General features: G+C 41.8%; 1 protein-coding gene across 2 annotated transcripts in view; it reads right to left on the bottom strand.

Moving 5' to 3' along the window:
- si:ch211-186j3.6 (neural-cadherin) overlaps positions 1-13,890 on the bottom strand; it is a 313,458-nt gene extending 299,568 nt beyond the window's left edge. For both annotated transcript variants that reach the window (XM_054770409.1, XM_054770410.1), the window contains exon 1: positions 12,704-13,890. In XM_054770409.1, the coding sequence (XP_054626384.1) occupies positions 12,704-13,715 (1,012 nt within the window). In that variant the 5' untranslated portion in view covers positions 13,716-13,890. The remainder of the gene's footprint in view (positions 1-12,703) is intronic.
- Positions 13,891-18,111: the final 4,221 nt, after the last annotated feature.

Here is an 18,111-nt window from a genome sequence, read left to right as displayed (position 1 = left end):
TTTATTACATCAAATGTATTTGTGATTGAGTGCATATTGTGTTTAATTTAAACATTTATGTATATTTATGTAACAGGAAAATATCTGGGGAAGATGAAAAAGGCAGTACTTTAATGACATCATTAAAATAAAACAAAAAAATAAATAAAATAAAAATAATACAAGAGTTAGCAAATAATGATGTCTGAATATATCTATATAATAAACCAATAAACCATAGATCATATTTTCCACTCAGAGGTCCACATAATACATTTCTGGGCTGTCAAGTGCGTATCAAAGCAGCAGGTGGCACTATAAACCCCTACGTGAAAAGCCATTTCAGCCTATTAAATACCTGAAGAAAGTCATATGTGGAAAAGACAACGAGAACAGCAAGTCCTGAAAATGGAAGACTGCATCTACTGGATATGTTGGGTCGCAGATTCACTTCCTCTTACGCTTTAATGACACGGAATAAAGCATTCATGATGGACACAGTTTAATGCTGGAACAGACTATTTGTGTTGACGTGATTTCCCATGTGGGAAATGTCAGCTACTAAGTGAAACATCCTTTCTAAGGAAAAGACCGCAGTGACTTTGACGGTTGTTTAAGAAGGAAAGTGAGTGTTGATGTAGTACTCGTACATTAAGATACACAAACACGCACTACTTAAATGAAACGTATAGCCGGAGAAGCAGTACAAGTGTTATTTATTGCACAATACGGGCTTTATGTTGCTATTTGTAGTGTTGGCGCAGTAAAAGCTTTAAGACTTGAGAGTGCTCTGTATTGTATACACATAAGAGAGAACAAGACATATACTGTAATATACTATACTATATACTGTATACTGGATATAGTGTAAGTCATAGAATAAAGTGTTTACCACCTTCAAAATATGCTTTTTAACATTAGAGCCCTCTAGATATGAGATAACACCCCTATAGTCACCTTTTCATTCCTATTGCCCAATATAGTCGACATAGTAAGACATATTAGGCATTAAAACCAAGTTTACCACCACCTAAATATGCTTTAAAACATTATTAGAGCCCTTTAGACATGCAATAACACCCCATCCTATTACCCAATATAGTAGACATAAAAGATAATAAGACATATTAGGTATATAAAACCTGTTTATGAACTTCTAAATACAGTTTTTGAGACTATTAGAGCCCTCGAGACATGAAAAAGCACCCCTATAGTCATCATTACATTCCTATTGCCCAATATGTAGTTTCTTGTGTCAGCGAAGTACAAGCTTTAAGACCTGAGTGTTCTTTGTATTGTACAGCGCAAGAACCTAACCCTAACCCTTAACCTTAACCCTAACCCGCTCTGTATTGTACTTGTATGGGATTGATTGCATCACTTGCATTATATTCACATTTTACTGCTGCAGTTGTCAGACTGCCGCCGTTATTGTCAGCATGACAAATACCTCCACGCTAAAGTAAATAACAGCAACAAAAATTAATCAATAGAAAAAAAGTTAAGACGCCACATCGGACCGCGTCCAATTGCTTTGAAATTGAATTCCTTGTGTGTGTGTGTGTGGGGGGGGAGGCGGTTGGAGTTGGGCGTGTAGGAATAAAGCAGGGCGGCATGTGATGGATCCTCCTGAAATAAATGTGTAGTTAAGTATTGCGAGCATAAACACTGCTGCTCTTGTATCCCATGAAGCAAATCACCTTCAAGCATCAACACGGCTTTTCAATCCTGTCCCTTGGCTCCACCAAGAAGACAACTCACGGACCCAATCACAGCATGAGGTACACTAAGACGGGGAATGCAAGCTACGACCCCGTGCAAACGTTAAAGTCACAGAATTCCACCAAAGGGCATCTCTAAAGTCACGTCAGCTTGAAAGAATGTTGCCACTTGTTTTTTTGTGTCTTTTAAGTCCAGATAGGTCTTGTTATTCTCGTGCTATCGTCCCTTCTGAGTGTGCCGATGAAGAAAGACGACTTTCCGCCGTCTCGTACATCACTTGTTGTGAAAGTGTGCCAGAGTGAGCCCTCCACTTCAGAGATCATAAAACAGCTGGCGCCACCACCCGATATCAGCACTGTCAAAGTTCTATTAGAGCTGTTACTCTTGCTGTCGTTATACCGCAATCCTTGGGTTGTATGGAGAAAATAACAGCTGTACATTCTTTTATTTGTGGCAACCCGACGTGAATACATTTGGCCCTGGCTCAGAAACACATTATAACGGGACTCTCTGTGAATGAAACTCATCCTTCCGACTCTGTACACTAGATGGCACCATAACTTAGTCACTTTGTTGCTGTTTTTAGGTGCACTGATCCCTCCTTTATCACCATTAATAGATTTCAGATACGACAGTGATTAAAGAACTTCCACCAAGTAATAGTCCTTATGTATAAATAGAATATTTTGGTAGTTGGAGCATAGAAAACCTGTTTACCACCTTCTAAATACACCTTTTAACATTATTAGAGCCTTCTAAACATGAAATAACACCCCTATAGCCACCTTAACACTCCTATTACCGTATTTTCACGACCATAAGGCGCACTTAAAAGTCTTCAATTTTGTCCAAAATGGGCGGGGCGCCTTATAATGTGGTGCGCCATATGTGTGTACCGAGTTCCAAAGTCTGTAAGTGTTGCTCGACTGACTGGGAGCGTCTCCTGCCGACACGCTGCTTGTATAGAGGAAAGGGATGTGGACGTGACTGGGGACGCTGAAGGCGCGCCCCAGTAGTTATATAAGTATATTTTATGAAACGGCGCCATCTATCCATCCGGGAAAGGACTACCGTGGCGCAGCAACATCCAGCGGATTACAAGGAAAGCTGGCCATCTTCCGCTCCTACTGCAGTAAAAACATTGCAGACAACTACTACCCAACTACTACATCACCAACATGGACGACGTGCCGCTCACTTTCCACTTCACACACAACAGGGCACGAGAAGTCGTTTTTTACTGTTGTGCTTGGTTGCCATGGTAATGGACAGAAACTGCTACCTGTGGTGATTGTTAAGAGGAAGATGCTGCCTAAAGAAAAGTTTCCAGCCGGACCAATCAAAGGGGCTGGAAGAACGAGGAGAAAATGGCTGAGTGGCTGAGTGACGTGTACGGAAAGAGACCGGATGTTTTCTTCACATGCGTCACAAGTGCAGCAAATTAACTTGGAGGTTAACATCATTCCGGGAGGCTTGACGAAGGAACTCCAACCGCTGGACATCGGTGTAAACATGGCGTTTCAAGTGAAGTTGGAAGTGGCGTGGGAGCGATAGATGACAGCTAGCGAACACAGCTTCGCTAATGGATTGTGGGTGCTTGGGCTAACGTGTCTGATGCACTGTTGTTGGAGCTTTCACAAAAGCCAGCATCATTTCTGAGGCGCCGCACAGCAACGAGACTGACGACAGGTGTTTGATGGAGAACTTGGCCCGCTGTTCATTTGGGATACAAAAGATGAGGACTTTGATGGATTTGTGGATGAGGATTGGTCAAAAATAACATGAGTACATTGTTAAATACTTCAATAAAGTACAACCCAACTCAGTTTTGCTCTCGCTGGCTTTTTAAAAACATACAATAGCATGCATGCTAGCATATTGTAGCGTCGCTGGGAGCACTTCCTGTTCCCCAGCGTGCTTTGCGGTAGTGTTTTGGTGCAAATGTTCTTAAAGTTACATTTTTGAGCTACATAGTTGTTAGTTATTTTTCTGCAAAAGTAGCAATAGTGTCTTGTCTGTTTTTGCATTGCTGTGTGATGTTTTTAGTTGTGCACCGTGACTGAGACTGTACCCAATATAGTAGACATAATAAGAGAAAATAAGACATATTGGGCACAAAGAACCTGTTTAAAACCTAAATATACTTAACATTATTATAGCCCCTTAGACATGGTATAACACCCTTATAGTCACCTTTACACTCCTATTTCCCCATATAGTAAAAGTATTTGGCAACATCCATCATGACAGGATGCACAAAAAAGTCTCAAAGTCTCGCCATTTTGGTTTCCGGCTGCAATTTTAGCAGGGGTTGTATTTCAACCAACTAGTCCTGGGTACTTCGACCAAAGGAGCTCAAAATAAAAATTGCACATACCAGACAGACAGGCGACGTTATATTGCAAAGGATTTTAGGCCGCTGTACAAGATGTGGGCGGGGCATCGCAACGACCTGATGAGCAAATCTGACAAATCGCCACTAAACTGTAGACGTTAATAACTCAGCTCCACAAGGTCCGATCTTCATGGTAATTGGTACATATGTAACCCGCTCTGTTCAGCGCAGCTCTTGAGGCAGAAGGAGTGAGTTTTACCAACGTACACTCGCACAGCCTCACAGGCTGGCATCCGTTACACATATGACAAAGAGGGCACCTTGAAGCTATACTGTACATAGGTCACTTCCTGAATTCGTCTCAGCGCCACCCAGTGGCAAGAGGAAACGGGATGCTTGAAAATACCTCATTTAGGACAAAAATATGTAAAATGTTCTCAAATATGCATATTTTTTGACAAATAATAGGCCGGATTCAACCACAAAACAGCATGATTTATTAATGATGATATTTTTGACCAACCATAATGGAGGGGAGGCATGAAGTTGGAAGTGGCAAGGGAATACGGGTATATGAACTACAGCGGTACTGTTTATCTACACTGCCTCACATTGTGAAGCCGTGAATGCGCTTGAGAAAGATGTATTCCTATCAGTGCGGTTTGTGCGGCCGCCTGCAGGGCCTCAACTACGATACGAGCATCACCTGGTCTTCATGCACTTGACCAGTCTGCCGTGTCGTCCTCACTGCTGGCGTCCAACTCGCCGCCGCCTGCGGGCCAGACGCCTTGCAAAACGGCCGTGCTGCCGCTACAATCTGTTTTCCCAAATGGCGTCTCGTCGCATCCGTGTTTACTCTGCATAATGCCGCTAACGGGGCCGCTTCCTTTGGGGTGGTGTCGTGAAATTGGCGCACGGCGAGACAGCAGAGCGTTCCGTGCTTAAAAAGGACAGAGAGGAATTTATCTCTTCGCGCGACAAAAACAAGAAAGAAGCCTCACAGAGAGCCTAGGTGGAATCAAACTTCGCTTCTTCTTTGCTTTTCTTTGGGCTACCACTAGAGACACAGGAAATAAAATATATCAATGCACCAGAAAATCAACTATAAGATTATTTTTTTATTACACATAATGTCCTGCACATTAATCTGATTGCATGCTTAATATATAACATTTCAAAGGTTCATTTCACTACCCTGAACACTGGATTTGTTGCCGAATGACCATGAAATATCATCATTTCATTTCAGCCCGTGGCTGTTTTTTTATTGGCCCGCGGCACATTCTAAAAATATCATTTAAAAAGAAAAAAAAAACAACAAAAGCAAAAATGGAAATATTAGCAGGAATTTCACAACAATTAAGTTAAAATATTAAGAAAAAAAGTTTTAGTCTAACAACAAAGAGTCGCAATTTTATGACAATAACGTAGTAATATTGTGAGGAAAATTAACATATTGAAATATAAAAGAAAAAAGATTTTTGAAGTCGTAATATTATGCGGAACAAACAAAAAATAAAGTTTCAAATTTTTGAAAAAAAAGTTAATATAATATTATGGGAATAAAGTCATAATGAGAAAAAACATACAAAGTTTAAATAGTTGGAAAATGTAATTTAAAAAAACAGCTGTAATATAATGAGAATAAAGTCTAACTATCAAGAGAAAAAAAGTCATTTTAGTAGCCTAGAGTTGAAGTATTAAAAAAATATATACTTTTAAGTTGTAATATGTGAAACAAAACAAAATAAAGATGTAATTTAATTATAAGAAGAAAATTTACAAGAAGAAAGTTTACATAGATGGAAAATTTTATTTAAAAAAACAGCAGAAATGGAAAAAACAGCTGTAATTTCAAAAAAATAAAGTAAAGATATTAACATAAAAACGTCATATTCTAACAAGAAAAAAAAGCGCAATTTTACAAGAATATGCTCATAATGGGGTGTAACAGTTCATCCTCTACATCGGTGTATCGATTTAGATTTCTGTGACTCAACTACATCGATCTGTGTCTGGCAATTCTCCTCTACGGACGCCATGTATCAATTAAACATTGTTTAAAAAAGGTAATCAATCCATTGCATCGATACTAGGAAATAAAGCATTGGATTGAAGCACGGCAGGCTTTATAAGGATGTGTGTTTTTAGCACTTTTAATGATAAGGAGACGTTAACGCTACTCCATTGAGTCTGCCTGTCTGTGTCTGCGTCATCGCCATGCGCCATCAGTCAATGAAACATAGCATGGCGAATGGCGGAGGACAAGCTGGCGAGCGAGAAATAATTAAGGCACCATTGCGGTCCAGTGCGTGGATACACTAAAGAAGGAGATGTTCTAAATAAGTCGCTCGCTGTTTGTAGGATATGTAAAAGGTCAAGTCAAATACCACAACAACACGACAAATCTCTCCAACCACCTACTAAGGCAACATGGGATTGCAACATTTCACACAACGCTGACCGTCCAGGCACAACCTGCGGTGTTCCAGCGCAAGGTAACGTCAGCTCTGCAGAAGCCTCGGGTCTCGCCAGCATGCTTGTTTATATCCATAATTAATTTATACCTGACACCTTATTCCCTGACAAAAAACAACAGGAATCTAGCAAACTTCACCAGCACCGTCCAGTATCCAGGTATATTTCACAGTCACACTGGTTGAATTTTTGGCTTAAAAGTGACTGAATCGAATGAATGTTACTGAATCGTTTTGGATCGTATCGTTCTAAATAAACCAATATCGTTCTTGAATCGTATCGGCAACCATGAATAGCGTAACGAATTGAATCATTATTAAAACAAATCGTTACACCCCTGACTCATAATATTGTGAGAAAGAAAAGTCACTTGAGTAGCATAGAGTTCAAATGTTAGAGAAAAAAATGATATTTTTTCTAAGTTGTAATAGTATGAGAAAAGTTGTAATTTTTGGAAAATTATGTTGTGGAAAAAATTATAATATTATGGGAATAAAGCCCAAATATTATGAGAATAAAGTTAAGAAGAAAATTTACAAGAAGAAAGTTGAAATAGTTGGAAAATGTAAAAAAAAAAACAGAATTACAACATTATAACAAGAAAACAAAAGCGCAATTTTACAAAAATATACCAATAATGTCATTTTATTAATTTTTTAATTTTTATAATTTTTTTAAGTCTTAAAGTAAAGTCTTTTTAAAGTATTATGAGAAACAAACAAAACAAAATACATTTTGGAAAATTAGGATGTGGCAAAAGTTATAAAGGGAATAAAGTCCTAATCTTGCAAGAAGAACAGTGTATGATTAAACAGCAAAAATGTGAAGAAAGGAGTGAAGTCGATATCAATAATAGTATTTTTCACCTACATGCACTGAAATATATACACTTTAACTTCTTAGCATACCAACAAAATATCAAAGTGGCAAAGTCCCCCCCACCCATGCAACGACATGCAAATGGCACGGATTAGTGTTGCACAAAACTTCCAAATTGAAACCACCAATGTTGACGTTTTGTACGATTAACCCTGCTTCACTTCTTTTTACACTTGCGCCTTCAAGGTCGGCCATGAATTCAAGCCAAGCGTGAATTTGTTCTGCGCACAAGAATCCAGACGTTGGAATCCGTGAACACAGAAGAATTCTCATATGAGTTGTTGCTGATAATCCTCCATGAGAGCTAATTTGCCTGATCGTACCTCGTGTGCAGGTGCTTCGGCTACCATGTAGCCCACACAAACACACCAATACAAGCAAGAGGCCCTAAAAGCCAATGCTGAAAATGCTCCATGACACCAAAAATGCAGCAGCACAGAAAATACACACAAAAGAAAGTAATTTTCACCACGCCAGCTCGAGTTTCACAATAAAAGTCAGCTGCTGTTGTCACGGTTGAAGACACACCGTGATGTCCTTCCGCCCACCGCGTCTTCTTCTGGCGGTTCCCACAGGTCTTTAACAGCAATCAGAGTTGTGCTATGGATCGCTTGACAGCCATCGAAAAAGGTCGACAAGTCGAGAACAGGAGGCGAAAGCCAGCAGGAGCCGTGCGTCGCAGGTGTGTGCGTGGCGGTTGTATCGCAGGTGGAAACGTGAGACCATACAGTAGTCTTTGCCAGCATCGTGTAGAAAGATTGGCAGTCAAAAGTTTGGGGACACTTCCCCATGCTGTTGAATGATACAGTGTGTCTAAACTTTTGACTGGTGCTGCTTCATGGCTAAATTAAAGTGCAGGGGTTTTTTAGGGCTGCCTTCATCAATTCTAAGTCAATTTCTATGCCAAGTTTAGTCTAAAATATAATAACTTGCAGGGGGTGTGGCCTGGAGGTTGAGCGATAATAACTGGATATTAAATGTACTGGGGGGTTTTTTTAAACCATAATTTTGCTACAAGCAACTACGTTTAACCTTATTTTCTGTTTTTTTTTCCCTTAATGCCTGAAATAATAACACGAGATGATCACTAGTTGCCGCGGAAGGCCACCAATTAATTTGCTGGCCTCATGTTGATGTTTGGCACATGCAAAGATTCTGCTAGGAGATCAGCTCCCATGTCCCAACGTCCCAAGGTCCCATGTTACACTCGTCTCTCGTTTATGGCGGTTCATTGGTTGCACACCCGACTGTGATAAGTGTTTCAGTGAAGTAGGATTCGTTAATAAATGGAATATTTTGGTAGTTAGAGCATAGAAAATGAATATTTTGGTAGTTAGAGCATAGCAAATGAATATTTTGGTAGTTAGAGCATAGAAAACCTGTTTACCACCTTCTAAATATGCTTTTTAACCTTATTAGAGCCCTCTAGACATGAAATAACACCCCCATAGTCACCTTTACACTCGTATGATTTTTTATTTACACCACATTGTGCAGCTCTTACACGCAGGCTACGAGATCTTTGCACGGACACAAGAGACGTCCGCCGCTTTAAAGTATTTTATTTATTTGATTTTTATTTATTTTTTTAATACTCTCTTTTTAAAGTATTGTATTATTTAATTTATTTTTAATTTAATTGTATTATTTTTATAGAGTTTTTTTCTTTTTTATGCATTTTATTTATGTTATTTATATATTTTTATTACTTTTTATTACTATTTTTTACACTGTTTTTCAACTATTTAAAATCAACACAGGCTTACCAATACACTAACATGTTTTAAGACGTGTAGCGAAGCCTGCTGTTTTTACACAGGTTGGGCTCATCTGGCTGGAGGGGGGTCAGAGGCGTGCCCACGAGGAACACAGTTAGCGTTAGAACGTCATTAAAAAGTCGCTTGGTCATACGAGGGGGCTTTAGCACAACAGGGTCCCGCCCCCAAAGTTTAATAATAGAATAGAATAGAATAATAATGTAATAGAAAACACTGACGTTGTTTCTCCCAATATGAACCTTGACACTGAAAAAACCAGGAAGTGATGCTGGCACACACACACACACACACACACACACACACACACACACACACACACACACACACACACACACGCGTCTCTCCCGTTGTGTTAAATGGGACTTCCACTTAATCCCTGGAGTGAAAGTGAAATAAGTAAGCAGGCAAGAGGGGGGATAAGGGGGGGTCGGCACGGCAGAGAATGAGATGGGATTACAAGGATAATGCCAGCAGATGGAGGGGGGTCGAGGCCAAAGCGGGACTCTCCAAACAGATTAAAAGACTACGACTGAGCCGACGACGACCCAAAGACGAAGCGCTCGTCACCCCGGAGGACCGGACCGAGCCCGCTCAGGCTGACACGGCTCACCTGGAAGACCCCCCCTCCCCCCAATGAAGGGAACCCCTCCCTGGTTCTGGTAAAACATACCAGGAGTGGCAAACATCAGCGCTCGTGCTGTTTGCGTCCCAAATTGAGGACACGTGCGCAAGGCGGTCAGGAGGATTTGAGCACATGCAGCCCGCTCTAATCCACAAATACTTGATACCTACGTGTATTTAGGTATGTGGATTACGATGGATTAGATGTGCTTTCTATGCACTAGATTTCATCAAAAACAACATCCCTCACCCCCGCATCCACCAGAAGAGCACACGGCTTTAAGGGGCCCTTCTCGGTGGGTGTCGCGGGGTGGGGGCTTCCATGTACACCATCATGTCCTTCCAACTATTTTCATAATCACAACAACAAGCATCACCAGAAAAACAACATGGATATTTGTGTCAGGCATCAGTCGTCATCCAGTTTGATTTTTAAATATGATATCTGAATGTTCTCAACTCCTGTTTCCATGCCATGTTGTGGTATCACCCAAAGGGTAGTTGAGTACTGCCCTTTACTACAACGTACCTTGCTTGCCAAGGCACGATACTAGAGAAAGTAAACTTGGATATACTTTAGAGTGCAGCTTGTATAGCAGTGAAGATGTACGCCAATCTCTCCTTTATCACAGTTCACTACTTCCACACCCAACCGTGAAATGGAATATTTTCGTAGTTACAACATTAAAAAAAACTGTTTACAACCCTCTAAATGTGCTTTTTAGCATTATTAGAGCTCTCTAGACATGAAATAGCACCCCTATAGTAACCTTTACACTCCTCTTGCCCAATATAGTGGACATGATAAGAGAAAATAAGACATATTGGGCCTACAAAACTTTGTAACGCATTTATGTAACTTTGTAAATACTGTTTTTATCATTATTACAACCCTCTAGACATGAAATAGCACCCCTATAGTCACCTTTACACTCCTTAATGTTACAAATTTATTCTCGTAAAATTGCAACTTTTTTTCTACCCGAAGTCAGCTGGGGTAGACTCCAGCATGCCCCCGCGACTCTCGTGAGGACAAGCTGCATAGAAACTTTATTCTTGTCAAATTAGAGCTGGTTTTGTTTTTTATTTTTACAACTATTTTAATTTTGTGTATAGTGAATTAAATTATTATCAATTAAAGTGTAAATTAAATATGACCCTATTTGCATACTATTTTGACTTTATTCTCTGAACCAAACCATTTATTTTTCTCATTTTTTCCCCCAGAAATTACAGCTTTGCTTTGCCTTGTTTCCTAAAATATGACGATTTTTAAAAAAAATAACATAATTTACACTACTTTACGCTACTAAAATGATTTTCTTTTTTCTCCTAATAGGAGTTTATTTTCGTAAAATCGCGACTTTTCCCCTTAGATTAAGACTTTTCTTATTCTCTTAATATTTTGACTTTATTCTTGTCAAATTACTGCAATGTTATATTTTTAGAATGTGGCGTGGGCCAATAGACAGACAGCAGCGGGCTGCAAATGGCCCCTGGGCCACACTTTGGACACCACTGAATTAAACTAGTGCTTTTTGTATAATGTGTGTATATTACATGTGGTGTAGTGTAGCATGTAGTGCATGTACAGTAAAAAGTACTTTCCTGTGTCAGTAAATGTTGTAGTTTGTCCACATTGAAAGGCTTTGGTGTTTGTGAGTATAATTCATCAGAATGCAGTCCCAAAGTGCAGAGGAAGGCGTTGTGTAGCAAATAAAGTTGTGACAGGCGCCGCTAGCAGCAAATCAAGTCGCTGAATTAGCCCGTCAAAAACCCAACGTTGTAAATCCATACGAGCTTTTTTATTTTTACATACTGAAACTTTACTTGGCTGCATTTTCAACCTTGCTATGAATATTCACACGCATCTTACACCTTTCCACCTTCCTAGCCTGCTGACAGACCAACAGGAGCATCCATCAGTCCACCAATTAGCCTCATTTGCTAATGAGCACATGCCCCTCCTCCTTTCTCTGTCCTCAGGTGGTAATTAACCTGCCGCTACCCTGGACAACACACACACACGCACGCACATGGTATCCAACACAACAGCATCATCATCACGTCTTTCTACATGACCTCTCTTGTAAACACAGTCCACTTGGACGCCTCTGAGGACACGTCAGCGTGTCCAAACCTCCAAACACAGAAATTACGCAAAAACAAAAAACGCCCACACAAACACCAAAGACACACAATGAAGCCCAAGTTAGACATGCTAGCAGGAAGTTAGCCAGTCTAGCAGGGGCGCCATACCTGAGAAATACCTGCCTATGGCCTGACTAACTTCTTTTTAGCCTTGCTAACTTCCCAGTTGTCTTGCTAACTTCCTGGTAGCCTTGCTAACTTCCCAGTAGTCTTGTTAACTTCCTGGTAGCCTGGCTAACTTCCTGGTAGCCCGGCTAACTTCCTGGTGGCCTGGCTAACTTTCTGGTGGCCTGGACTTCCGTTTTGCTCAGTGAACATGCAGCATTTCTCTCATGCGTTTTTTTTGGGGTTTTTTTGGGGGGGGGTTGGCATTTGCAGCATTTCCTTGCTCCATTTGAGAGATGAGCACACAGCTTCTCACCTTCCCTTCTGCCACGCTTGAAGTTGTTTTACTGGCACACCAAGAATACTGTTGATTTTGAAGAAACTCAGGACCCAACAAGTCAAGATGGCAGATAGCTGAGGTCAAAGGTGACTGGAATCCAATCAACACACCCTTTGAAGATGCTTATTGTTTTATGTCCATCAAGAACACTATTGGTTTTGTTTTTAGTGCCTGTGAGGACAACATGGACGCCATGAGAATATTCTCACTCATATCGATGCTAATCCAATCAACCAATCACTAATCCAACATGAAACCTTTTAAACGCATCCATCACTCGCCCACACGCTCGCGCCGACACGCACTCATCCTCACCTCGTTTGTCCTGCACCCGGACGGTGATGTCCACCAGCGGTTCCCTCTCTCGGTCCAGCCGGCGTGAGATGACCACGTCCCCGGTGTCCCGACCCACGCTGACCGGCGAGTCGTCCCCGTCCGGCTCCAGCAGCTCGAAGGTGGCCGCCTGGAAGCGCACCGGGTTCAGGTTCATCACCACGGAACCGATGCCGGCGTCCTCGGACACGTTGATGCACACCGGAGCGTCCGGGTCTTGGACGGAGCGGGACATCCGGGACGGGGCTTTGTCGTGCGACGTGAGCCACTGGCGCGGGTTGATTTCCACGCTGATGCCCTCGCTGGTTCGGGGGGGCCAGCCTCGGTCCCGGGCGAACACGGTGAACTTAATGGGTGCATCCCGACCCAGAATGGAGTCCACCAGGAGGATGTCCCCGCTTTTGGGCACCACGTAGAAAGTGCCGTTCCTGGGCAGGGAGAAGTAGATGAGCTCCGCGTTCTTGCCGCTGTCCTCGTCCCTCGCAGTGAGCGTGTAGACCGCCGTGCGCAGGGCAGTGGCGTCGTCCAGGCTCAGCTTCACGTCGGTCCCGGGGAAGGCAGGCTGGTGGTCGTTGATGTCCAGGACGTCCACCCTGATGGACGCCACCTGAGCCTCCTCTTCCCGGGGGAGCCCGGCGCTGCACGGCCCGCAGCACACACCGACACCCAGCGCGTACTCAGCCCGCTGCTCCCGGTCCAGAAGCCCGCAGGTCTTCAGCAGCACGTGCCCCCGGTTGTGGTGCGCCAGGACGCGGAACTTGTCACTTCCGTCGCCCAGGAGCTTCAAGCGGGCCGGTACCGGCAGCAAGCCTCCTTCCCCGGCGCCGCACAGCCTGTGCGCGTTGAGCCGCTTGAGCGGCACAGTCAGCCCGCTGACCCTGGAGCCCGGGGACGCGTTCTCGAACACATGGCCGTGGAAGAACGGGACCGGATCCGCGGTCCTGTTGGCCAGCGCGCACGACAGCAAAAGCGGCAAAAGGCAGACCCGAATCATGACTGGACGTCTCAGCGGAGCCTTCGCGCCACAGCGGCACCCATGGGTGCTCCTCCAGGGGTCCTTAATCCTTCGACGGCGGGAAAACACGGAATGCTGGATGCTCGTCGGCGCATCAGAAGTTTGCGTGTGTGTGCGTGCGTCCTCCTCTTCTCCTGCGCTGTCTCTCTCTCACTCGTTGCGCGCCCCCGAGAGAGGAAGGGGGTGTACTTGTGGCACGGGAGCGCGCACAGCTCAATTTCTGACGAGGAACCGTTTGACTGACAGGTATTAGTTTGGAGAGGACGTCACGTGTGCGCGCGTGTCAGGAGGGATCCTCTGGGGAACAATGGGGACCCTGTCACATGATCAATGTCCGGCCCTGCAGGATCACATGAGTCCCCAGTAAAGCGTCACTTGAGTGGATTAAAATAATGCACTAATCGATTCTCTTAAGTGCCTTTGGCTGCTGCTTGCTGGGAGTGTGTAGGAGTGAGTGTTGGGGGGGTCAAGGCTTACAAGACAGACTATAGAAAGGTTCTGGATGGTTCCAGAGGTTCTGTAACTTGTTATTAAAGTCTTTGAGCTTTTCTTTTTCTGCCGTTTCAACGCCTCCGTGCTCACACGCTGCAAGTTTGGTTTTTCAATGTAAACTTCCAAAAGCTCAACAAACCGGCTTCAAATGTCAAAAGTTGGCAGAAGCACAGACGTGGATCCATTCAGTGGGGAACAAAATGTAACCTGTAATATTTAGCCTGTGTAATTTCCAATATTTAACCTAAACTATGGATATAACTGTTACAGTTAAGGACATGTTTCTCAATTAGAACATTTTAAATAAACACATTTAAAGAAAAATACACTTTTTACGTTTTATTCAATGTTCATTTAATAAAAAAAGAAAAAAAAAGAAAAACGACTACAGTAGAACCTGAATGTCTCACTAACAATCTATTGTTTTGTTTTTTAGCAATATGACAAGTTTAGGACATGTTTCTCATAAAAAAATAAACACATTTAAACAAAAATAGATTTTTGTTAAATGTATTTTACATATTTTTTAATGACTACAGTAACCTGGGAGTCTCTAAATACATTTAAACAAAATCCATTTTATTTTTCAATTTTATTATTATTTTTATTTTAATAATTTTATTTTTTAATTAAAAATGACTACAGGAGAACCTGAATGTCTCATTTTACAATTCATTGTATTTATTTTACAGCACACCAAAGGCCAATGAAAAGGCAGAAAATGGCCCCCAGGGCCACCCTTTGGACACCCCCATTTTAAAGTTAAAAGCCTAGCAAGAAATTTGACCACCTATATACACTGCTCAAAAAAATTAGAGGAACACTCCGAAAACACATCAGATCTAAACTGGGGGAAAAATGATGTTGAATATGTTTCCTGATAATAAGTGGGTGATGTATTAGTAACAAAATGATGCCACATCATTTGATAGAAATGAAAATGATCACCCTATAGAGGGGGGAAATCAAAGACACCCCAAAAATGAAAGTGAAAAAATGATGCAGCACACTGGTCCATTTAGCTAAAATGTCATTGTAGCAACTCAAAATGATTCTCAGTAGTTTGTGTGGCCCCCACGTGCTTGTACGCATGCCTGACAACGTGGGGGCATGCTCCTAATGAGACTACGGATGGTGTCCTGGGGGATCTCCTCCCAGATCTGGACCAGGGCATCACTGCGGTACCTGGACGCATGGAGGAGATTCCAGGAGACAGGTAGTTACTCCAGGAGAGCTGGACAGGGCCGTAAAAGGTCCTTCAACCCTCAGCAGGATCGGTATCTGCTCCTTTGTGTAAGGAGGAACAGGATGAGCACTGCCAGAGCCCTACAAAATGACCTCCAGCAGGCCACTGGTGTGAATGTTTCTGACCAAACAATCAGAAACAGGCTCCATGAGGGTGGCCTGAGGGCCCGACGTCCTGTAGTGGGCCCTGTGCTCACTGCCCAGCACCGTAGAGCTCGATTGGCATTTGCCATAGACCACCAGAATTGGCAACTACACCACCGGTGCCCTGTGCTCTTCCCTGATGAGAGCAAGTTCAACCTGAGCACATGCGACAGACGTGAAAGGGTCTGGAGATGCCGTGGAGAACGTTATGCTGCCTGCAACATCATTCAGCATGACCGGTTTGGTGGTGGGTCAGTGATGGTCGGGGGAGGCATATCCCGGGAAGGACGCACAGACCTCTACAGGTTAGATAACGGCACCCTGACTGCTATTAGGTATCGGGATGAAATCCTTGGACCCATTGTCAGAACCTACGCTGGTGCAGTGGGACCTGGGTTCCTCCTGGTCCACGACAATGCCCGACCTCATGTGGCTAGTGTATGCAGGTAGTTCCTGGAGGATGAAGGAATTGATACCATTGACTGGCCCCCACGTTCACCTGACCTAAACCCAATAGAACACCTCTGGGACATTATGTTTAGGTCCATCCGGTACCGCCAGGTTGCTCCTCAGACTGTCCAGGAGTTCATTGATGCCCTGGTCCAGATCTGGGAGGAGATCCCCCAGGACACCATCCGTAGTCTCATTAGGAGAATGCCCCGACGTTGTCAGGCATGCGTACAAGCACGTGGGGGCCACACAAACTACTGAAAATCATTTTGAGTTGCTACAATGACATTTTTGGGGTGTCTTTGATTTCCCCCCTCTATAGGGTGATCATTTTCATTTCTATCAAATGATGTGGCATCATTTTGTTACTAATACATCACCCACTTATTATCAGGAAACATATTCAACATCATTTTTCCCCCAGTTTAGATCTGATGTGTTTTCCAAGTGTTCCTCTAATTTTTTTGAGCAGTATATTTTTAAAAAAGCAGACTTTTTGCAGCAATCCTTCCCAAAAGGAAACCAAACAGTGGATGATAATGTGTGTTGCTTGGACATGCAGAGGCAGACAATGAATGAAAAAGGTAAATAAAACGCGGTGTTTTCAGTTACTTATTACACCCGGAAGAAAAAACCACGCTGAGGTGACAGACGGAAAAACGAGGCCGGCAGGAAGACGCACAAAAAGCTCAGGAGAAAAAGCACAACACTACTCCGTAAGACGTAGTCGTTCATAAACCATACTGAGCATGGAAACATCATGTACGTCACACACGCGTGCTCATCAACTGCAGGTGTGCCTCGTTGCCCCGCCTCTCACAGGAAGTCAGACAACACAAAGCAGAACCGGGAGGAGGCGACTACTACAAAATAAGAGTCAGGAAGTGGATTGCAGACTGACACGGAAACGGTAAAGTTCCGGTGTGTGTGTGTGGTCCACATCCTGGCCTTACTGACTTTATCAGACGTGGAGAAGAAAACACTAAGGACTAGCATGACCTCTATCTGTTTTGTGTCTTCTTGTTGAGCAGGAGTAGAAGTAGAACCCTCCCGTCGACGTCTCGGCACACAATTTCATCAAACGACACGTCAGATAAAAGCAGAAAAAACCCACCAAACACCAAAGTCGACATGAAGATAGCGTCTTAAGAAAGTTTCAACACGTCAGCTTGACAAATGATATCCATCAAATACACGTTTCAGCATCTAAACACGTGTCGCACGCCACTGCAGCACAACCTCCAACGTCCAACACAATCTCTTAGGATGTGAAGTGTCAGTCAACTAAAAGAGTCTTATGGTGTTCATTTCAACTTTGTCATGAATTCATTCACTTTTCTTTATTTAACAAAATAAATTATACATAAAAAATAAAAGAAAAGAGTATGTTTTTTAACTTAAAAAATGTATTGTTTAATTTTTGAAATTAATAAGCTTTTATTTATGTATTTATTTACCAAAATAAACATTAAATACAAATAAAAATAAGCTTTTTAAAATTAAAAATCATTAAAATAAGATTGCAATTAATTAACTTTTATTTATTTAACAAACTAAATAATGAATTTAAAATTCATAAAACAGTCAACAATGTTTAAAAAGAACTAAATATTTTTCAAGTTAAATGAAAAAAGTAAAAAAAAATTACATTTTTGTAAATAATTAACTTTTATTCAATTATTTATTTAACACAATAAATAATACAGAAAAAAATGTAACTTAAAAAACTTAAAAGAGAATTGTTTAATGTTTGGAATTAATTAATTTTTATGTATGTATTTATTAAACAAACTAAATTTTACATTAAAAATACTTTTTTTTAACAAAATTTGTATAATTAATACATGAATTTGTATTTATTTGTTGTTTCAACAAGAATAAACAATAAGTACAAAATAATAAGTTTGTTTTTCTTTAATTTAAAAATGATTTATTTTTGTATTGAATTAAATGACTTTAAACAAAATACATAATAAATTAAAGAAATAAGTGTTTTTTAATTTAAAAAAAATGTAATTAATGAATAACTTTTTATTTACTTTTT

Source organism: Dunckerocampus dactyliophorus, chromosome 3, assembly GCF_027744805.1.
Source record: "Dunckerocampus dactyliophorus isolate RoL2022-P2 chromosome 3, RoL_Ddac_1.1, whole genome shotgun sequence".
Classification (NCBI taxonomy): domain Eukaryota; kingdom Metazoa; phylum Chordata; class Actinopteri; order Syngnathiformes; family Syngnathidae; genus Dunckerocampus; species Dunckerocampus dactyliophorus.
The sequence above is the reverse complement of the archived record's forward strand: the minus strand, read 5'-3'. Positions and strand labels throughout refer to the sequence as shown.